We start from the raw sequence: 23,361 nt of genomic DNA, 5'->3' as shown, positions 1-23,361 counted from the left end.
ACCAGGAGGAAGAAAATTTCTTTTTCCTCTTTCAGCACTGTAATGTCCCTCTGGTGCCCTCTCTTGGCAGAATCTAACATGGAACCTTCTGGCAATGAAGAAACATAATCGACAGAGCTCAGATCTGATATCACAAAGTATGAAAAAGAAAGGTGGATTTTGAGCTGAGGGGCAATAAGTTAATAACCAGCACAAATATTGTCCATGTGCTAAGAAAAAGAAATACGTGTGAACTTAGAATTCTATACCCAGTTAACCTATCATTAAAAAGTACCAACAATAACTAAAAATCATTTTTCTTTGTTATACTTCATATAATACATAGAAGAGAAAATGTGTAACATATAGGTAAATTAAGACTTTTCAGGCAATCAAAAACTGAGAAGATATTATTAACAAACTCTCAATGCAAGAACCACTAACGTTCTTCCTTCAAGAAAAAACATTGAATCCAGAGAAAAAATAAAATACAAGAAAAAATGTCAAACTTATGAGTAAATATAAATAAGAAAGGATAGTATTAATCAATAACAATTTTAAAAACACTAATCTGTAGTATAAAAGCAAAGGGCAGTAAAAACATTGGACAATAATACAGGAGATAGAAGGAAATGATCAGTTAAAATGTTTTAAACTCCTTGTACTTTTGGGAGAAAGGGTAGAAATCAAGGTCTTAGCATGTTACAATCCAGAAAACAATGTGACTGGTACACCCTGGAAGTGTACAACACAAAACTGGATGACAGTTTCTAAATATTTGTGCTATAACATTAAGGTTGCCTCTAAAGAACAAAAATAAAATGAACAATCTTAAAATCAGTAGAAGAGAGAGGAGAATAAAGAGAGCTTGATCAGCCAAAGTAGGAATAGAAAGAAAAAGAAAAAATTAAATCACACACAAAAAATAGAAAACACAAAACCTTTGAGAGAAGTAAACCTAAAATGTATCAGTAATTCCAATAAATATAAATGAAATAAATTTCCCAAGTAAAAGGTTGAGGGTTTTGTTGCATTTCTGATCAGCTATATATAGTATATAAAAGATGTAAGAGCATAGGAATATTATAAGTGAAAAGATGGAAAAAAAATATTGGATAAACATTATCCAATAGAATGCTGGTGTCACCATATTAACATCAGATGAAATAGATTTTAAAAATTATTAGAGATAAAGAGAGGCTCTTTATAAAGAGAGCAACTCATCATGAAACTAAGAAAATTTACAAACTTCTATGGGTATAAGCTTTGAAATATCTAAAACAAAAAATTAAACTTTCAAGAATAAATCACAGTAAGAGATAACAATATACATCTTTAAAATTGGTAATCAAGCAGGTAGAAAAATCAATAATAACATAGAAGATTCAACAACACAATTAACAAACTTCACCTAGAGTTATACGAAGAACTTTTCAGGCAACTTTGTAGAATATATTTTCTCAGATACACATAAAATACTAGCAAAATTTGGCCATATGCTAGGCTGCAAAGTAAGTTTCAATAAATACCAAAGTACTGGTATCATACAAATCAAATGCCATTATACAATTAAATTAGAAGTTAATTACAAAAAAAACTAAAGATGTAAAAAGCATACTTCTAAGTAAAGTGGGCAATATATTCCTTTTCAGAAGTGAAATTAGAAGCCCCAAAACAGGGGAAAAGAACCTAGCCTCTAAGGATATTGAAAGTGTGATCTTGACTCCCCTAGACTTGTTTGCCCAACAACTGACTTCCAGGAACTTAAAAACACTTTCACCAGAAAAGTTTGATTTGTCATAGTCTTCCTGAAGCAGATATATCCAGGTGGAAAGCTTTCCCTTTCACTCTTCTGAAGGACAAACTAGTTTTCTTACAAGATGAATTGGGCTGTCACTCCTAGAAAATGCTTAAAAAGGGATGCTGGCAGCCCAGGGGCTAAGACTCTGCACTTCCACTTCAGCAGGCATGGGTTCGATCCCTGGTTGGGGAACTAAGATGCCACATGCCATATGGAGTGCCCCCCCCAAAAAAGAAAAGAAAAGAAAACACAAACTTAAATATTCCCTTACTTTACAAAGTATTTAATATTTTCTTAAAAAAAGAAAGGTGATGTTCACTGGGATTGAAGTGTGTAACTGATGGATGAGTGGGACCCTAAGAATGTAAACATGCTTTGGTATTTATCCAAGAAGGGAGTGCTGGTCTATAAGCCTGGTTACTATTGAAGTTTTAGGCCCTAGGGTAAGAGTTGCAGTCTAGCAGGACAAGAGTCTAGAAAAGAGAAGCAAAGGGGCACTTCAGACAGCAACATGGACTCAGGACAACGATGGCAGTTGTCCAGCTCTCTGGATCCTAATCTGAACACTCCAGCATCCCATTGCTCTGAGCGCCTGACGCACCACGGGAGCATCCCTGTACAAAAGGCAGAGTAAGTCACCTCATCTTAAATGCAATACACAGGCATCTAACCTATCAGTCTTCCTCTGGTGAGTCTGGTAAATGTAACTCAGTCCTCTGGAGTGCACATTCTTAGCAGAGGAAGTATCACTGCCAAGGGGGCAGAACTTGATTGGGAGAGTAAAATTACTTAAATATTATAATGAAATAATTAACAATCTTCCAAAGGGCCACAGCACATAAACAGACATACAGTATATAAAATTTCTATTAGGGTGAAATTTTGAGCCTAAAAATGCTCAATTAACAGGGCAACAATTTTTAAAAAATTGGGAAATATCTCTCCAGAGGATAAAACCTGTAAGTAGGTAGATACATGAGTCTGACAACCAGATTCTGCCCTAAAGTATATTCTACACCTAGGCACTGGCTAGGCTAATTAATCAACCTCTCCATCATTAACAGCTTTTAAACTTCAGGAAATGTAGAGGGCAATGGCAACCCACTCCAGTACTCTTGCTTGGAAAATCCCATGGACGGAGGGGCCTGGTAGGCTGCAGTCCATGGGGTCGCTAAGAGTCGGACACGACTGAGCGACTTCACTTTCACTTTTCACTTTCATGCATTGGAGAAGGAAATGGCAACCCACTCCAGTGTTCTTGCCTGGAGAATCCCAGGGACAGGGGAGCCTGGTGGGCTGCCATCTATGGGGTCACACGGAGTCAGACATGACTGAAGCAACTTAGCAGCAGCAGCATATACTGTTGATGGGAAGGTGAAAATGCTACAAAAAAAGAAAAAAATAAATAAACTTCAGGAAAAGGAGTCAATCACATTGGTAAAGGACCACAAAACTCAACTCTCGATTTTCCAAACAGCCTCTCAACAAATATTTATTTAGTAGTTTCTGTATCTGTGTAATATATTTGCCACTAGTCACCTGTGGCAATGAGCTCTTGAAATGTAGGTGATTGAAATGGAGACGTGCTGTCAGTGAGAAAAGCTGGAAGACATTCCTTCAAAATCTCTCTTGCTGCTGAGTGTTTTGCTTGGTATGAGTGTTAGTCCTTTGGGGATTTTATAACAAAAATACCATAGACTGTGGCTTGAACAACAGAAACGTATTTCTCACATCTGGCATCTGCAAGTCCATGATCATGATGGTGGTAGATTTGGGTGTGGCAAGGGCCCACTCCTGGTTCACAGACTGACATCTTCCTGCGGGGTCCTCACATGGCTCAAAGGATGAGGGACTCTCTGGGAAAACTTCTATAAGGACATCAACCCCATTAACGAGGGCACCCCCTTATGACCAAATCACCCCAGAAGCCTCACATCCAAACAGTATCACAATGTGGACTCAATTTCAACATGAGAATTTGGGGGGGACATAATCATTTGGTCTATAGCAGTATGCCAAGAATGTGAGGCCCCCTACGTTTTACATGAAGGCATTTATCAGTCATGTTTATAGTAAGCAGCCTTGAAGGATGAGATAATATCTTTCTCTGGGACACAGAGCAGACTTGCCTGCTGCTGTCTATGAAAGGGTGAGTTTTCCAAGCTCTAAGTTCCTCAAGTGTGATATAAACCCATGTGCAGCATCTATCTGGACCTTCCATGCCACCTTTATGGAGCTTACTAGTTTTCTATTGCAGAGTAATAAATTATCACAAATGTGGCAGATTAAAATAAGACTCATTTATTTACTCACAGTTCTATAGGTCATGAGACCAGACAACGTTATCTGCTCAGGGCCTCAAAGGCTGAATTCTCATCTGGAGACTCAGGAAAAATCCACCTCCAAGCTTATTCAGGTTGCTGGCAGAAATTAATTCCTTGTGATTATATAACCAAGACCCCCATTTTCCTTGCTGGCTATCAGCAGGGGCCACTCTAAGTTCATAGAGGCCACCTACATTTCTTGTCACATGGCCCCCTCCATGTCAAAGTCAACAATTTCTTACTGAAAATCCATCAGTGTTATTCATCACTCTCTCTGTCTCTGACCTTCAGCCCCATATTTAAAGAGGCCACACTGACCTGATTAATCTTCATTCTTAAAATGTATTTATCAAATGATTTAAGGTCTTAAGCACATCTGCAAAATCCCTGCATAGCAGGGTTTGGTTGAGTAACTAGAAGGTGTGTGTGTGTGAGGAGATGGGAATCTCTGAGGCCATCTTGGAATTCTGCTGACACGGGTCCAGGGCAACGGAAGCAAACATGCTGATAACTCACACTGCTTTGCTGTGCCATGAGTAAAAAAGTCCTCTGTCTCTGACCCAAGAATCTCATCTCCTCTGCCAGCATCCATGAGATAGGGTAAGTAGTTTATCAGAAGGATAAATTCAAATCCCAGACCTGCCACAAAATATACACTGGATTTCAAACACTTGTTATGCAAAGCATCTCATTAATAAAGTTTAAACTGACTACCTGCTGAAATGATAAAATTTTGGATATATGTGGTTAAGTAAGACATATTACAGATATTAATTTTACCTACTTTTTACTTTTAATGTGGTTACTAGAAAAATTAAAATTATATCTGGAGAAGGCCTGCATTATATCCCTACCAGGCAATGCTGGTCCATATGCCTGGCTACTATTGAAATCTAAGGCTCTTTGGGAGGGGTTACAGTCTAGCAACACAACTGTATCCTGCAAATATTCTGTTTGGTCAGGACAGTGTTCAAAATCTTTATTATTTAGATGCCTTTACGAGGGGTATGCATCTTCTACCAAGCCTCAGGCTCTATCAGCCCCATTGTTTTTCACCTGGCCTGTTACACATTTACTTTATCCACAGGCTTCTGTAAGTATCTCAATTGTGTGACTCGCATAGTCACACTCACGCTTTTGTAGGGTTTATTAAAAGATACTGACACAGGATGGCTGCCAAAGAATAGCATTCAACCAAAGGTTAGTCTGCATGACCCACAAAGGCTCCAAAAGCTTCGGAAGGAGGCAGTTCTTGTGGGCAGGGTGGTGGCCATATCAGGAGACCTGGTTCTAGACCCAGCTCTGTGACTGATGTCACTGGGAGACCTTGAACAAGTCAGTTCCCCTCACGGGCTTTCATTCCCTTAATGGCAATGAAAGATGGAACTAGAAGACTTCAAACTTCCTTTCTGAAGGCCTACAAGATGGCTTGCTGGCAAAAGCAATCAGAGAGAGCTACATGGAAGGGAAGGGCTTGAAAACACTTGCTTCTCTGTCCTTTGCACATCATTTCCTTGCTGTCATTGGCCCCCAAAGAAGGGAGAGTCATGAAGACTCAAAGTCCTACAAAGCTTCAATGCATGATCTGTCCAAGAAGGAAGTCAAAACCCTCCGCTGCACCGTTGTTCTGTGTTCACCACGGATGTAGATCTTTCGAGCTTTGGCCCTGGACCCCACATGGTAGGGAATCAAGCGCTGGCAGCATCCTGCTCCCTACATCTGCGCCCCCTCCCTCCCACTCCTGACAGTGGCATTTCACAGGATCCAGAAGCAGATGCTGCGCGCTGGGGTTGGTGGCTGGCACGTTCCCATCCTCTCTACCCATGACATCTTTTTCATAACCTGAATTTCTTTAATTAAAAAACATCTGCCAACTTCTGTTATCTGCAAAGATGTGCCATGGCAACTCTCTTTGCAATCCCCCTTTGGTAGCTGATGCACACAGGTGGAAGCAAAGCCTCCGTGGAGCCTCTTGAGTGTAGAGAGGCAAAGGCAGGGAAGGAGGAGCGTCAAACTGCGTGCGTAGGCAGGGGCTGGATCTCTCTTGCAATTTATCCTTCTTCCAAGTTCTCCCTCTCATCATAGAGGGTTAAAGGAATTCGGGAACAAAAGCAGCACCCCTCTCCTCTGCGTACCACAAAATGAGGACGGGTGCCTTGTGCTAAACCAAACACACAGAGAGAATTCAGTGAGACGGGCCTTACTGGTGGGGACTCGTGTTCCATTTTGCCCAGAATGAATCTGATAGGTCATTAGGAAGAGGAGACCAGATGCCTCTGTCCTCCACTGCCTTTGTCTTCTGCCCCAGGAACTCTGGAAGGAAAATCCTTCACGACAATCTCAAGGAGGAGAGGGAACATTTGCACACCCAAAACAGGTATAGGGGACTTACCTGGTGGTCCAGTGGTTAAGAATCCGCCTGCCAATGCAAGGGGCATGGGTTCGATCCCTAGTCCCTGAAGATCCTACATGCTGCAGAGCGACTAAGCCCGTGCACCACTATTGAGCCCTCATTCTAGAGCCCACAAGCCTCAGCTACTGAGCCCACAAACTCTAGAGCCTGTGCACTGCAACAGGAGAAGCCACCACAAGGAGAAGTCTCTGCACTGCAACTAGAGAGTAGCCCCTGCTCTCTGCAATGAAAGAAAGCCTGCATGCAGCAGTGAAGACCTAGCACATCCAAAAACAAATACATAAATAAAATAACTTTAAAAAGAAAAGGCAGGAATAAGAGTGGGAGCCACAGAGGAAGTTTCTAATAAGTACCACTGAGTGGATTATTTTTAAAAATATATTATTTTCTATACTCATACCTTACACATACACCCTCAAGCTGGAAGACCAGTTTCACACTGAGACTTCTCAGACTCCTTAGGGTTCTGCCTGGGATGAGGAGATGCAAAGAAAGCCCATCCCAGGATTTCGACCCGCTGCCTCTTCCCTTGTCATCCTGTCCTGCAGAGCATAAGCCTCTCATATACGCAGGTGCTCCAGTCCACACCCCCAAGTCCCAAATATGCCTTCTATGAGCCACAGTCCCCTACCAAGCCTGCAAGCCCAACGTGTGCATGTAAGTATTGTATTCTGTGCTCTGGAGCACTGACCCAGGAGAAGGGCCAAGGAATTCCAGGCAGGAAGTAGAGGTGGAGAGGCACGAGTCCAGGGTGGACACACGTCCCAGTCCCATGACCCCTCAGCACCCATAGAGCACAGGCAGAAGAGAGACAGAGGAGGACCCCAAAAGAGCATCCCTCTGGCTGGGTCTAAGCGCAGTGCTGGCGTCAACCACTCACTTCCACTCCTGGGCCTCCTCTTAGGATGGATCCAAGTGTCTCTTCCTTCCCATTGACCCAAGCATGGTGCTCTCTTCCATGTCCAGCCCATCACAAACACACTACCTTTTCTAAGAAGAGTGTCCCCATTCTTAGAAAGGAGATAAGTCCCATTCCACTTGGATTAAGCTTGACTTCCACTGAACCTGAAAAGGAGGTATTAAAGGCAATGTGAAGGACCTCCTCTATTTCAGGGTTATCCTCCTGACCTGACACTTTCTAAAGGGAATGGCTTTCGTGCTTGGGATGTTCCCACAGCACACTCTTTAGCGTGGCTCCCTGTGGACAATGAGACAATCAATGCCCTTAAAAATTACACTGGTTATTTTTCCTGATCATAGAAGTATAAAAAAATTAAGAGATGTTTTCAGGTGGTAATAATGTCTGGCTTGATTTGTTGGCAATCCTTAGGACAAACCTCTAAACTTTCAGTCCAGAAGTCACTTTCCTCCAGGGTGGCGCATTAGTTATCAGATAGGGCTAACTCCTTAGCAATTTCTTTATATTCTTAATATCTGTCTTTTTGTAAGTTCCATCCATTGACACAGTTTCACCTGCTCTCTGCAGCAGCCAAGCTCTTTGAAGCAGAAAACCTGCTCCCTCAACATAAATCCAACAACCCTCGTGAGAGTTAGTGCCAAGCACCTAACACCACAATCATTACATGTAGACGCCGCAATAGTTTATTCTTGTTATTATTGGTTAATTTCTTTCCACTTCTTATTAAGAGGTTAGAAATTAAAAGGAAATAAATACAGATATTTCTTCATCTTTTTTTCACTCCCAATCTGCCTCCTCTTCCCTACATAGTACAGGGCAGGGCAAGGGAAACAAAGATGGAAACTGTCAATACTCCTTTCTTAAAATTCCAACTCAAACCTGGCTAAAGACAACGTATTTACCCCCAAAGTGAAAATATCCAATGAACTCTGCATTATATTTTCAATCCTTTAGCTATAAGGTGTCAACTATTCTTGTCCTCTCCCAATTGTCTTCAATAATGTCACAAACAATGAGGACATATAATACCAGGTGGCATCTCAGAGTTCTGAAGGAGACTAAGTTGGGAGAAGACTGAAGATGTGGAATTTTGTATCCTGTTTTGGCCACAGTGATGAAAAAAATCCCATGGCCAGCTTTCCCAAGCATTCCAAGATCATGGTATGAGGGTGAGGGAACCAGGGACAGGGTTAGAAGGAGAAAAACAGTTCAAGAGATACAGGTTTGGTACCAGAGAAGGAAATTGTTGATTTCAGTTGGAGAGAGTTAAGTGGAATGAGTTTATGCCAAATCCAAAATAGCACCTCCTTGAATTTCTAAATGCACTTAGGGGTAACCCCACTCCCCAGTACCCTGCACAGCATCATGACTTGCTAAAAGGGGAAAGGGGGGAAATATTACTATTCACAATTAGCAATCAACCAAATGTTGGTAAACATTAAAAACAAGTAGCAATCATGAAATAATCAAGCAATCCCAGATTTTGACCGAGTCCTGAAGTGTATACCTGGGATGGATGGTGATGGTTCCCAATAGATGGACATACTGAGTAACATTTCCTAAGAGCTGGACCACCGGGTGCTCTTGTCAGCACTGCCCAGTGCAAGGGCGGTGCTGCCGGGGAGAAGGACGGGCATGAGTGCAATGTGCCCCTGGTCTGTTCTGACTCGTCAGTGGCACTTTCAAATTGCGACCTTTTCCATTTTTTTCTTTATGGCAGCCCTTCAGAGGACTTTATGGGTAGACTGTCCCTAAAACAAGTTATAGACCTGCTTTTAGGATGAGATTTCTTCTATGCGCAGATGTGTGTGTGAGGGACTACCAGGGATAACATACCACTTCCTCTCTCTGAAGCTGGATGTGCAGTGCAGCTGGTTATTTCTACACTGTTTTAAAACCCTGTCCCCATATCCCACTTGGGAAGATTATCCTACAAAAGTGAGTGAGGGGATATTTTAAAGTCAGGACTAGAAATTCTAAAAGAGAAAAAATAACTTATGTTTGAATGAAATGCCTCACGGATTATTTGGGTATGAAAAGACAGACTTTAAAGTATGTTCTAGAAGAAAATACAAAACAAAAAAAGACTGAATAAATATCTCTGTGTCAGGAAATAAGAGGAAATAAATTTGTACCTACAATCAGAAACTGGAGAAGATAAGAGGTTCAGAGCCTGGAGAAGATGCAGGGGATATAAATAAGAAGTCAAGAGGAGAGATCTTAGAAGTGGTGGGAAAAAAATGCAACATGCAGGGCAAAGAAAGGGTGGCCACTGAAATATTCCAGATGCTGGGTATGGCTGAGAAACTTTGAAGAATGGCTATAACCAATATCACACTTTAAACTGTTACACAGACCCATGCTCTAACTTCCCTCCTCTTCCCCAAAACTTCAGTATCTCTGTGGTGCTGGGAAGTAGGATGGAGGGAGGGGCAATGAAGATGAAAGGAATTATAAGAAAACAGAGGCCACATCTCATGTTCATATCTACTCAAGACTAGGGGTCAAAAATTCTCTGGCTACAGGAATCATAGCTAGAAGTGACTACAAAAAATATAAGTCCCTCTACTTTCAAGAATCTTCAAAGGCATTGCTGGGAATTTTGGGTTTCATATGGCAATTGAGACTTTGTTTAAAAAATAAAATAAGTCACAGATTAGGAGAAAATATATGCAAAAGACATTCTGCTAAAGAACTGCTATAAAGAATACACAAAGAACTTTTAAAATTCAAAAATAAGAAAAAAACTTGGCTAAAAACTGAATGAGCAAGAGACTAAACAGACACCTCACCAAAGAAGATATATAGGTGGCAAGTAAACAGAAGAGAATCTATACAACATTATGTATCATTAGGGAATTTCAAATTAAAACAACAGAGAAATCAGAACAGCCACAATCTAAAACACCGAGAAGACCAAATGCAATAGGAATGCTCAGTCATTGCTAACGGGAATGCAAATGGTACAGACACTTTAGAAGACAGTTTGTAGTTTCTTACAAAATTAGACATACTCTTACCATATGATCCCACAGTCATCCTTCTTGGTATTTACCCGAAGTAGCTGAAAGTTTAGGTCCACACAAAAACCTACACAGATGTTTATTACAACTTTATTCATAATTGCAAAACTTGGAAGCAACCAAAATGTGCTTCAGTAGGTGAGTGGATAAATAGCTGTGGTACCTTTAGACAATGGAATATTATTCAGCACTAAAAAGAAATAAGCTTATCAAGCCCTCAAAGACATGAAGGAAACTTAAATATTACTAAATGAATGAAGCCAATCTGAAAAGGCTACATACTATATGATTCCAACTAGATGATGTTCTGAAAAAGGTAAAACTATAGAGACAGTAAAAATATCAGCGGTTGCCAAGGGTAAGGGGGAAGGAGTGAATAGGCAGAACACAGAGGATTTTCAAGGCAGTGAGACTGTTCTGGATGATACCATAATGATGGATACACATCATTACGCATTTGTCAAATCCCACAGGATGTACAGCACAAAGAGTGAACCCTAACTACAGACTTTGGGTGACAGTGATGAGTCCCCAGAGCCTCATCAGTTATAACCAGTGTTCCACCCTGGTGGGAGATGCTTACATAGAGGAGGCTGTGGAGAGGCAGGGTGTATAAGGGAAATCTCTGTGCTTTCTGCTAAACTTTGCTGTGAACCTAAAAGTGCTCTTAAAAAAAATAAAGCCTATTTAAAATTATATATGTATATATATAATATACATAGTTTTTATATATATATATATATATTTTATTTTTTATTTTTATTTTTTTTTTTAATGGGTGACTTCAAAAGTCTGTTGGAACTCCCAGACCGCTGACACCTGGGTTAAGCAAGCAACACTTGGGGCAAGTATAGAAACAACTGTCAATGGTCCAAAAGGTTTCACTCACGTGCAGCAGAGCGAATGGCTCATTTACTTCCGGGTGCACTTCCTGCCCTCTTACGGTTGGGCTGACCGCGGACCAGTTCTGACCAGTGAAATGTGACCGGAAACGGCCTGCGTCACTTCCTTCCCAAAGTCCGAACGGTCAGTGTCCGGCTCTCCAGGCTGCCCGTACCCTGCCGCGGCCAAGGTGGAAGTGCACAGCGGATGTTGGAGCTGAGAGGGCCAAGCAGCCTGCAAAGCCAGGCTGGAGCTCTGGAGGGCAGCTGTTGTGGAAAATCAGTAGTATCTACAGGAGACTTTGCACGAAGAAGGACTAAAAGCTTCTGCTGTGTTAAGTTCCTGAGTTTGAGTTTGCTCCCAGGGCCCAAACTGGTCCATCCTGGCTGCTCCGCCAACTTACAGTTTCCAGGTCAAGTTCAGTGAGGTCTGACTCCTGCAGGTATGCAGAGCAAGAAAATCAGGAACGAGGGAAGGTTACAACTTGGGTGGGGAAAACCGCAACCATTTTAGGTGAATTCAGTTTTGAGGGTTTTGCCCGATCTGAGTGATGCTTAGGTCAGGGCTACAGTGCCCATATTTTGCCTCTCCCAGTTTCCTGGAGAATGTATTTTTAGGGGAGAACAGAGAGGGCTGCCATCCATCATTTTGGAAAGTCATGAGATTTACAGAGATAGATGCCTAAACAAAGGACAAGCGCATTAACAAATCTCGCTGTCCAAAAGTCAGGGCTAATGTTAACCAAGATGAGCATTACTGCGATTCCATCAAGATGTCCTGTTATTTATTTAACTTTTCCATTTTCATTTTTTATTTGGGTAAGATAATTGCTTGTGATAAGCCTCGGGTGTGGAGGTCTGGTGCATACAAAGTGGCAAGGCGAGCTTCAGTTTGTCTTCTCAGGAGGCACTGGGGAAAGGAAACAATGAATTAACATATTGAAATGATCTCAAATCCTGTCCTTTAGAGTTTTCTTCCAAGAAGAGGGGCTCTCCAAAGTGAACAGACTACTCCCAACAAGAAAAAAAGAGTCTGTCGGGAGGATAATGTGATTACCTGCTTAAGGAAATAACATCTCTTATGAGTAGATTTCCTGAGAAACAAGATATAAATATATATAGCATTTCTTTCCCTGGGTCTGACAACACCATGTTACTCATTCATTTACCTCATAGTGTCTACATCAGTGCCTCCCACTGCTTTCTGACTAAGACCCTAAGCTGGACAATACTAGGCATCATAAGTCCTATAATGGAATTTCAATAATACATGGTTATATACAGATGATGACTTAACACTCATAAATCTTTCAGTTGAAAAAAAAAAAAAAACAAGATCTCAGGCTCGCGTGCCACTGTACTCTCCTCGCCCCTCGATAACCTCTCTGTTCTGGCCTGAACGCACCAGAAACTTACTTAGAAGCAAACCTGGGTGTGGTCCCTGGTTCTGAGATGCGGGTAATGGTTGAAGGCATATGCAAGTGCTGTTGGATAAGAATGAAGATAGCCACTGATGGGACTTCCCTGCTGGTCCAGTGGCTAACAATCCACCTCCCAATGCAGGGGACATGGGTTTGACCCCTGGTTGGGGAACTAAGATCCCACATGCCAAGGGACACCTAAGCCCATGCACCATAACTAGAGGAAGCTCGGGCCTCAACAAACACCTAGTGCAGTCAAAAAAAAAAAAAAAGCCACTGGTGTACACAAGCCCCAGAAGTGGTCTGGCTAAACATTTTTTTCAGATGAGAAAACTGAGGTTTGGAGAGTAAGTGACTGGCCCATGAAGCTTGATCCCCAGAACTCAAGATTGAAAGGTTGTTGCTGAACGATAAAACGCCGGGATTCTTGGCCTCCGGAGGAAACGAATTCAATCCGGGGCCAGAGACGAGGCTGGATCGCTCAGAGCTTTTGTGTAATAAAGTTTTATTAAAGTATAAAGGAGATAGAGAAAGCTTCTGACATAGGCATCAGCAGGGGGCAAAAGAGTACCCCCCTCCTAGTCTTTAGCTGTATGTTATATAGTCACTCACAGTCTGTTAATGAAAAGAAAGGAGTGTCATAAAATTTAGAATGGCACCAGATAATTCATCCCTGGCCATAAAACAATTGACTTGAATCTTGTAGAAGGGCAGAATACCAGCAAATAGTTTCGTTTACTTAGATTAGGGGAACAATACCTGAGTAAGTAAGTTAGGCCTTTTGGCAGAACCAACTTGAAGATAGAGTCTAGGGTACATTAACATAGCTTAAGACAACATTTCCATAAGAAAAAGAAATGTATTGGTTAACTCAAGGTTTGAGAGTAGTTAGCTTCAGGTGAAACCAGGTGTCATGGCAACACAACATTTTAAGAGAAACCTCCTTTTAAATTTGTATAGAGAAGAAAAAACATCGCTGTTTTTTTTTTCCTCCTGCCGCTGAAGAGAGATAAAAATGTCTGGCACTTGCAGCCTCTTTCCTCCGATTGGAGACCCCTGGCCTTCCTGCCTGTTACCCTCTCAAGATCCCTTGCTCTACACGGTAAACTTCCGCTCAGCCTTCGGGACACGTTTAAGCGTAAACTTTCGGTGAAGTCTTCACCAGGTCTTCCCGTTCATGCCGTCTGTCTGCAGAGCACTGGCCTACATCATGACCATCATCCCAACCTGTACAGGGTCACATACCAGTCTTCATTTCTACGCAGCTGAGTCTCCCAAGGGACACAGCACTCTTTGAACAAGAGCCCTGAGTCCCCTTATAACTCTGGATTCTCAATACTTGGCCCAGGGCTTTGAATGGATTTTGTGTTGTATTAGTCACTCAGTAGTGCCGATACTTTGTGATTCCCATGGACCATAGCCCGCCAGGCTCCTCTGTCCATGGAATTCTTCAGGCAAGAATCCTGGAGTGGGTTGCCATTCCCTTCTCCAGGTGATCTTCTTGATCCAGGGATCGAACCTGGGTCTCCAACATTGCAGGCAGATTCTTTACCATCTGAGCCACCAGGGAAGCCCTGAATGGATTTTGGTTGTTATTAAACTGTAAGCTTCCTCAGAAGACAGTGTTGAGGCATGATGGATTAAAAAAAAAAAAAAACTCAATTAGCATTGTGCACATTTTCTTACTGGTAAACTGAGATTCAGATCTCTTCATCATGTTCCTGCAGTCACGAGTCCAATGAGGCTTACGGATCCAATGGACCGGTCCAGTGGCTCCAGTGCCTTATGGTGGTAGCATGGCTCTCTCTCCTGCTGTCTTCACTGGAGGTGGCTGGGATGCTCGAGAGGAGCAATACTCAATCCACGCTTCACCACGTCTGCTGCTCCTTGCTCCAAACAGCACAACTGCAGCCCATCCCAGTTTTCACCTGCTTCTCACCTCATGCTGTGGGGAAACCACAGGCAGAACTGACAGCCCAATCTGGAGCAGAGCCCCACAGAAAGGCAACCCCCAAAACCTCTGTTTACTCTCCAACTGGAATGGCTTGTGAAAAAGAAACTGCTGTGCTTTGGGTCAGGCAAATGAGCTGCGGCAACAGCACCAACCACGGAGATGTAAGGTAATTCCTCTTACTGACGGGAGCTTCTGTCATTTCAGAATATGCTTATTTTTCTGCAAGGAAACCAGGCCAATTTACTCAACCGCTTACAATGTCATCATGCATTTGTGAAATGGAAGCTTTCTCTGGGCTCAGTGTGACAAAATGCTGATGGCTGACTTTCGGTGGCCGCGTCACCAGGAAACTGAATGGATGCCAGGGCGAAGGAGAGGGCTCCAGGGCCAACAAAGCAAATAGGCCTGCCCTCTGGCAGATTACATGCTGGAAGAGGAGGCTTGTTGGGTAGTCTGCCTTCCCTGAGCATCTTCAATTACCCAAGACTGCAGCAGGGAGAACACGCTGGAGGGGAAAGAGCCGAGGGCTTGCGTCCTTTGGTGTGTCGCCTCGAATTTCAGAGTCCCTGATCTATACGACGCGGACGATCATCATCTCCCCTGCCTGCATCAGAGTTGTGCTATGGATGAAACAGTGGATAAGAGAACTCTGTGCAAACACTGTGTTCACAGCATCCCATTTATTGCCTTCATGGCATTCATCATATTCTGTACCTTGTTCCTGCCTTATTTAATCCTCCTCCAGTAGAAAACACTCTCTGTAGACAGGAATCTAGAACGGTTGGGGATGCACAGCATAAACTCATACTTAGGAGTTATGCTCACCCTCCCGCCACAGCGCGTTAAGACATTCTCCTCACTGCTGCAACTCTGCTCCAGTTGTTGCTCAGCTGCTTCACTCTGGAAACACCTTCCCCTCATCTTTCTAGCAACCTACACCCCATTCTTCCTTAAAGGGCCACTTCAAGTCCCAATGAAACAGGAGGAAAATGAGTAGACATAACCTTTAAAAGAATGACCTAGCCCCTGGGCACGACGTAAACTGATTCTAATCAAACAGGCCAAGATAAGTGGAGGAGTAGACTTCCACTAGACCTTGAGCCTCAGTGCACACTCATTGTAACCAACAGCAAGCCAAATGACAGAAACACAGGCACCGTGACAGTTCCAAGGCCGACCATAAAGGTCAACAAGCGGGCAATGACCCAATTCCAGAAAATCCCCGCCTCTTCCCCCAAATAGCGGGAATACTCCTCCCACTCATTAACCTGGGAAATTACCCACCGCTATAAAAACTGAAAAGCCCCATACCCTGGTGCTGCTCTCACCTTTAGAGATGGTCTACACTCTGTCTGTGGAGTGTGTTTCTCTCTAAGTAAACCCACTTCTTACCTGTCACTTTGTCTCTCACTGAATTCTTTCTGTGATGAGACATCAAGAAACTGAGCTTCATTAAGTCCTGAGACTAGATGTGCAGGCGTGTGTGAATGTGTGTGTGCATGTGTATGTGTGTGTGCTAAGTCGCTTCAGTCGTGTCTGACTCTTTGTGACCCTGTGGACTGTAGCCCACCAGGCTCCTCTGTCCATGGGGTTTTCCAGGCAAGGATACCAGAGAGGGTTGCCATTCCTTCTCCAGGGGATCTTCCTGACCTAGGCATTGAACCAGGTCTCTTATGTCTCCTACATTGGCAGACAGACTCTACCACCAGTGCCACTGTGGGTTCAAGTCCCAGTCTGAGTTACATGTTTTCATTGCTGCTTCTACGCAATTACCTCATCGCTTCTTAAAAATCTTCCTTTGCCAGGCAGTTCTTGACTATGAAGCACACTGTCCACAGCCCATGGTCACACACTCATTCACACGGTCACTTGGCATGGGTGGGGTCATATGAAATGTGTTTTCTGTCCTCCTAAACCCAGTGTCATGCTCACACCAGCTCAGAGTCTGCATGTATTCCCTAAGAAGGGACATACTTCTCACACAAAGAATAGGAGCGTATGCCCTCGCCTAGGAACTAGTCTCCCTGATGTGGCCATCCTCCCTGTCTCCTTGGATTCCCTGGACCCAGGTGGATCTGCCCCAAATTCAGGGACTCAGCCACCTCAAAGCCTATCCCTGGCAGACACTAAGTATCCTATAACCCAAGTCAATTCTGACACTAACTACCTGAAGTGAGCCACAGGACCACAGATGAAGAGCTGTTCTACAGAACTGCCCCCCACTTTAGACACACATCACAAGTAGTGGGTCCCCACATTACCCACACTTTTATCCAACTTGGCTACAAAGGAGGATTTCCCACCTCCCTTCTCCAGGTTTGTACCATTTGCTAGAACAGCTCACAGAAGTCAGGAAGGCTCTTTGCTAATGTTTCCCAGTTCATTATGAAGGATATGACTCAGGAACAGCCAAATAAAATAGTTGCTGAGAGCGCAGTATGATGGAGGGTAGAAAATGAAGCTCCCATGGCTCTTTCCAGGAGCATCACCTCCCAACACCTCAATGTGTTCACCAACCCAGAAGCTTATCACATTTCCTTATTCAAGAGTTTTTACAGAGTTTAATCTCCAGTCCCACTCCACCCCAGTTTCGTGGAGGTAAATGGGTGGGGATGAAACTTCCAACCCTCTAATCACTTAGTCATCCCAGTGACTAGCATTATTAGCATAAATTCAGATCTGATCAAAAGAAGCTCAATACAAATAACAAAAAGCACCTCTCCTCCTATCCCTTAGGAAATTTCAAGGGTTTTAAAGCTCAATACCAGAAGCCGGAAATAAAGACCAAATATACTTAACAAAATGCCTTCCAAGTCCATCCGTGTTGCTGCAAATGGCAAAATTTCATTCTTTTTTACAGCTGAGTAGTATTCCAGTGTGTGTGTGTGTGTGTGTGTGTGTGTATCCTTTATCCATTCATCTGCTGATGGACACTTAGGTTGTTTTCATGTCTTGGTAATTGCAAATTACCAAATAATGCTGCCATGGACACTGGGGTGCACATATCTTTTCAAATTAGTGCTTTTGTTTTCTTCAGATACATACCCAGGAGTGGAATCACTGGGTACACCTGTAACTTAACTGCTGTATAATTAACTGCTACTATATTTCAATTAAAAAATAAAACACCAAAGTTATCTTTTATTATACCATAACGGCCAAGTGTAATAAAGGCATCTTGACTCAGATGAACTAGGGACCCTCTGAGAATTTACTATGCTGCCTCCTTTCCAATAAAGACAGCTGTATTATTCTGCTTTTCATTTTGCACTGGGTGTTAGCAAATCTGTAACCCTGTTGCTTCATCACAACAGCTGTATTAACCTATATTAATTGGCGATAATTGTTCCCTTTTCTCTGTCTCAATCAAGATTGTTTATTTTTATTCTATTCTGTTCTATTCTTGTTGTTGTTGCTCAGTTGTGTCCAACTCTTTTTGACCCCATGAACTACAGCACACCAGGCTTTCCTGCCCTTCACTATCTCCCAGAGTTTGCTCCAACTCATGCCCATTGAGTTGGAGATGCCATCCAACGATCTCATCCTCTGTCATCCACTCCTCCTCCTGCCCTCAATCCTTTCCCGAATCAGGGTCTTTTCCAATGAGTCAGATGGTAGCCAAAGTATTGGAGCTTCACCTTTAGCATCAGTCCTTCCAGTGAATATTAAAGGTTGATTTCCTTTAGGATTGGCTGGTTTGATCTCCTTGCTGTCCATGGGACTCTCAAGAGTCTTCTCCAGCACCACAATTTGAAAGCATCAACTCTTCAGTGCTCAGCCTTCTTTATGGTCTAAGTCTGACATCCATACATGACTACTGGAAAAATCATAGTTTTTAACTATATGGACCTTTGTTAGCAAAGTGATGTCTCTGCTTTTTAATATACTGTCTATATGTACATAGATTCTTTCTGAAAAGATATGGAGTATAAATAAATTAACTGATAACCTAGCCATAGGACCAATGTCTAAAGAAGAATTAATAAAATGAACCTCCAGATGGAGCCTGCTGACCTAAGCTGATTGGCTTTCTCAAAGCCAAGTGCACAAATCCCCATGAAGTCAAGCTTTCAGGGTGAGTAGGGTACCACTTAGAACTCTACTCATTGTCAACATGGAATGTCCTCAGTGTGAACTTAATCACAGGATTAACTATGCCAGGGGGTGGCAGTAAGGCTGAGAATGCAGAGGAGGAGACCATCAGCAGCAGGCCCAGGAATGCAGACCGGGCTGAAATCACAGTCAGCGTCACAGATGAAGACTTCATGAATGGATCAGGACTTTAGACAAGTGTTCTGCGGTGTGAGCTTCTTAAAGACAGCAACTGGGCAGGACTTAGAAATTTATGACTCCTCAACTTCCAGCACAGTGCCTGACACACCCTAAATACTCAATAAAATGTTGTTTCTCTCTTGCTGTGCTGTACTAAGCCACTTCAGTCATGTCCGAACCCATGGACCATATAGCCCGCCAGGCTCCTCTAGTCCATGGGATTCTCTGGGCAGGAATATTGGAGTGGGTTGCCGTGCCCTCCTCTAGGAGATCTTCCTGACCCAGGGACTGAACCTGCATCTCTTATGTCTCCTGCATTGGCAGGCAGGTTCTTTACCACTGAGCCAACTGAAGGCAAGAAGAAAAGGGCGCGGCGGAAGATTAGATGGTTAGATAGCATCACTGAATAAACATGAATCTGAGCAAACTCCAAGAGATGGTGGAGGACAGAGGAGCCTGGCAGGCTACAGTCCATGGGGTCGCAAAGAGTTAGACATGACTAAAGTGACTGAACAATAACAATCTAAATTAACAATCTTAATGAGATCTAAATAACTTGCTGCAGCTTCAGCATCAGCACTTGCTTCACCTTGCACTTTGGATGGAGGCAGCTTCTTTCCTGAAACCTCATGAGCCCACCAAGCTTCAAACTTTCTTTCCACAGCTCCCCCACCTCTCTTAGTCTTCACAGAATTGAAGAGAGTTAGGGCCTTGCTCTGGACTAGGTTTTGGCTGAAGGGAACATTGTAGTTGGTATGATCTTCTATCCAGACCACTAAAGCTTTCTTCATATCAGCTATCAGGCTGTTTTCCTTTCTTATCACTCTTCTGTTCACTGAAGTTTCACTGTTAGTCTCCTTTAAGAAGTTTTCCTCCGTATTTACAACTCAGCTATCTGTTTGGCACAAGAGGCTTAGCTTTCAGCCAGTCTTGGCTTTCAAAATGCCTTCCTCCTCAAGCTTAATCTTATTTCTAGATTTTGATTTGAAGTAAGAGACATTTCACTTGAACTCTTAGAAGCCATTGTGGGTTATTAATTGACCTAATTTCAATATTATTTTGTCTCAGGGAAAAGGGAAGCCTGAGAAGAGGAACAGAGATGCGGGATCAGCCAGCCAGTGGAGCAATCAGAACACAGCATTGATGGGTGAAGTCCCTACCTTATATGGGCATGGCTCATGGCACCCCATAACAAGTACAATAGTAACATCAAAGATTACTGATCACAGATCACCATCATAAATACAATAATGAAAAAGACTGAACCACTGCAAGAATTACCAAAACGTGACACAGTGACACAAAGTGAGCAAATGCTTGTGGAAAAATGGTACCAACAGACTTTCTGGATACAACACTGCCACAAATCTTTGTTTCATAAAAACAAACAAACAAACAAACACAGCTATCTTCAAAGGGCAATAAACTGATGCACAATAAAATGAGGTCTGCCTATGTAGTTACGTGTGTGCTAAATTGCTTCAGTCGTGTGTGACTCTTTGTGACTCCATGGACTGCAGCCCGCCAAGTTCTTCTGTCCAGGGAATTCTCCAGGCAAGAAAACTGGAGTGGGTTGCCATGCCCTCCTCCAGGGGATCTTCCCAACCCAGGAATCAAATCCACATCTATTATGCCCATTACAGACATTACTAATGTATTACAACACTCTCCCCTATTGGGTCCAGTTACAGCCCCCCAAATTTTTACCACGGTAATACTTTAGGCAACCACTGCCAGTCTTTCAGAGTTAGCACAAGGAATGAAACCAATTTCTTATCGTGGAAAGAGATTGCCTCACAGATCCTGTGATTTTGTGATTCTTTTTTTTTTTTTTTCCCCCTTTTCTAAAGGATATTTGCTTTAAAGGATAATTGCTTTACGGAATTTTGTTGTTTTCTGTCAAACCTCAACATGAATCAGCCATAGGCATACATATATCCCCTCCCTTTTGAACCTCCCTCCCATCTCCCTCCCCATCCCACCCCTCTAGGTTGATACAGAGCCCCTGTTTGAGTTTCCTGAGCCACACAGCAAATCCCCGTTGGCTATCTACCTTACATATGGTAATGTAAGTTTCCATGGTACTCTCTCCATACGTCTCACCCTCTCCCCCTCTCCCCACGTCCATAAGTCTATTCTCTGTGTCTGCTTCTCCATTGCTGCCCTGTAAATAAGTTCTTCAGTACCATTTTTCTAGATTCCAAATAAATGCGTTAGAATATGATAGTTATCTTTCTCTTTCTGACTTACTTCATTCTGTGTAATAGGCTCTAGGTTCATCCACCTCATTAGAACGTACTCAAATGCATTCCTTTATATGGCTGAGTAATATTCCATTGTGTATGTGTACCACAACTTCTTTATCCAGTCATCTGTCAATGAACATCTAGGTTGCCTCCATGTTCCAGCTATTGTAAACAGTGCTCCAGTGAACAATGGGATACATGTGTCTTTTTCAACTTTGGTTTCCTCAGGGTATATGCCTAGAAGTGGGATTGCTGGGTCATATGGTAGTTTTATTCCTAGTTTTTTGAGGAATCTCCATACTGTCTTCCATAGTGGCTGTATCAATTTACATTCCCACCAACATGCAACAGCATTCCCTTTTCTCCACACCCTCTCCAGAATTTATTGTTTGTAGACTTTTTTTTTTTTTTCACTGTTCACAACGTTTTACTCTGCAGGCAGTGCTTCGCCATTGGTCAGCTTTACCAGCCGAAGTCCAGCAGGCAAGTGCGTGGTGCACCGGATTCACCAGCTCTTAAGTCGCTACTGTTTTCTCTTCTTTACTGAAAGGTTGTACTGAGCCAGGCTTTACCCATGACAGGCCAGCGACATGAACACTTCTACTGTGCTGTTCTTCAGGCTTCTTTTTCTGAGTCAGCATTTTCTCTCTGGCTTCATCATGGACAGAAGGATTCCACGGAGAAAAGCTAATTGCATAGGGGTCTTCTATTTTAGGTTGGTCAAACAAGTGAGCAGTGCACACCTTAACGCTGTCAACCACTTTATTTTTAAAAAGCTAAATATCTTTCTCGTACAGTACTGCAGCCTCTGGGTTTAGGGGGCTTGCTGTATCAATCTTGTAGAAGACTCTCCTTGCGTACATCAGTACTTGCCAAATGTGATTATGGTTCCGCCTCCATTTTGCAAATACTCTCTTCACATCCAGTTCACCCAAGGTGGGATCTACTAGCGGGTGAAAGACGGGAATATCAAACACCAAACGTGGACAGTCACCATCCGGGTAGTTATCAGGGATGTAAACTGTAAACTTAAATACGCCATCTTGATGAAGTCCATGCCGTATGAATATTACTCCGAACCACATTAATGCAGATCGATAAGACGGCTGCACGTAGACACCTGGTAACTTCTGCTTCACAACCAAGGTAAATTCTGCAAGAAGGGAGTATTCCAGGTAGAAAGGTCTGTAGGAAGCATGCGTGTCATTTGTTGACTGTGTTGCTGGGGCAGGAGATGTAGGATAAGTTATGGGCAAAGCATTTTTGGGAATAGAAGGCAGCTGTTTCTTTGGAGCGGTGCGTGGAGGACTGGTTTTCACATCCCCTGTTAATGTCTTCTCTTCACCATCAGACCGTTTGCGTACAGAGCTTGTAGACATGCTCCAGAAAGGGTTCATAACGTGTGCTCCCAACAAAGAAGTTCAGTGGTCTGTGTCATCAAATTCTTCTGTCCTCAGAATTCACTTTACCTCGGTGTTTTCAATGCAGTGCTCCCAGCAGCCGAGCGCTGTCGCAGTCCCACAGCATCTCTGGCCTCAGCACCAGCCCAGCCCCGCCCCTGCCTACTCTCCGCCCCACCCGGCCCTGTTCTCCGTTTGTAGACTTTTTGATGATGGCCATTCTGACTGTATGAGGTGATTTCTCATTGTAGTTTCGATTTGCATTTCTCTAATAATGAGTGATGTTGAACATCTTTTCATGTGTTTGTTAGCCATCTGTATGTCTTCTTTGGAGAAATGTCCATTTAGGTCTTTTTCCCACTTTTGGATTGGGTTGTTTGTTTTCCTGGTATTAAGTTATATGAGCTGCTTGTATATTTTGGAAATTAATCCTTTGTCCGTTGTTTCATTTGCTAGTATTCTCTCTCATTCTGAGGACTGTCTTTTCACCTTGCTTATAGTTTCGTTTGCTGTGCAAAAGCTTTTAAGTTTAATCAGGTCCCACTTGTTCACTTTTATTTTTATTTCTGTTACTCTAGGAGGTGGGTCATAGAGGATCTTGCTTTGATTTATATCATCGAGTGTTCTACCTATGTTTTCCTCTAAGAGTTTTACAGTTTCTGATCTTACATTTAGGTCTTTAATCCATTTTGAGTTTATCTTTGTATATGGTGTTAGGAAGTGTTCTA

The 23,361-nt window shown here is 42.8% G+C and overlaps 1 protein-coding gene across 1 annotated transcript; it reads right to left on the bottom strand.

Moving 5' to 3' along the window:
• Nucleotides 1-21,645: 21,645 nt before the first annotated feature.
• On the bottom strand, nt 21,646-22,816 carry LOC122452476 (AKT-interacting protein-like). Its single transcript, XM_043486124.1, has one exon. It carries the CDS (start codon nt 22,628-22,630, stop codon nt 22,010-22,012), a length of 621 nt encoding a protein of 206 aa, XP_043342059.1. The 5' UTR covers nt 22,631-22,816; the 3' UTR covers nt 21,646-22,009.
• Between the last annotated feature and the right edge of the window lie 545 nt (nt 22,817-23,361).

Source organism: Cervus canadensis, chromosome 13 (assembly GCF_019320065.1).
Source record: "Cervus canadensis isolate Bull #8, Minnesota chromosome 13, ASM1932006v1, whole genome shotgun sequence".
Taxonomy (NCBI): Eukaryota; Metazoa; Chordata; class Mammalia; order Artiodactyla; family Cervidae; genus Cervus; species Cervus canadensis.
The sequence above is the reverse complement of the archived record's forward strand: the minus strand, read 5'-3'. Positions and strand labels throughout refer to the sequence as shown.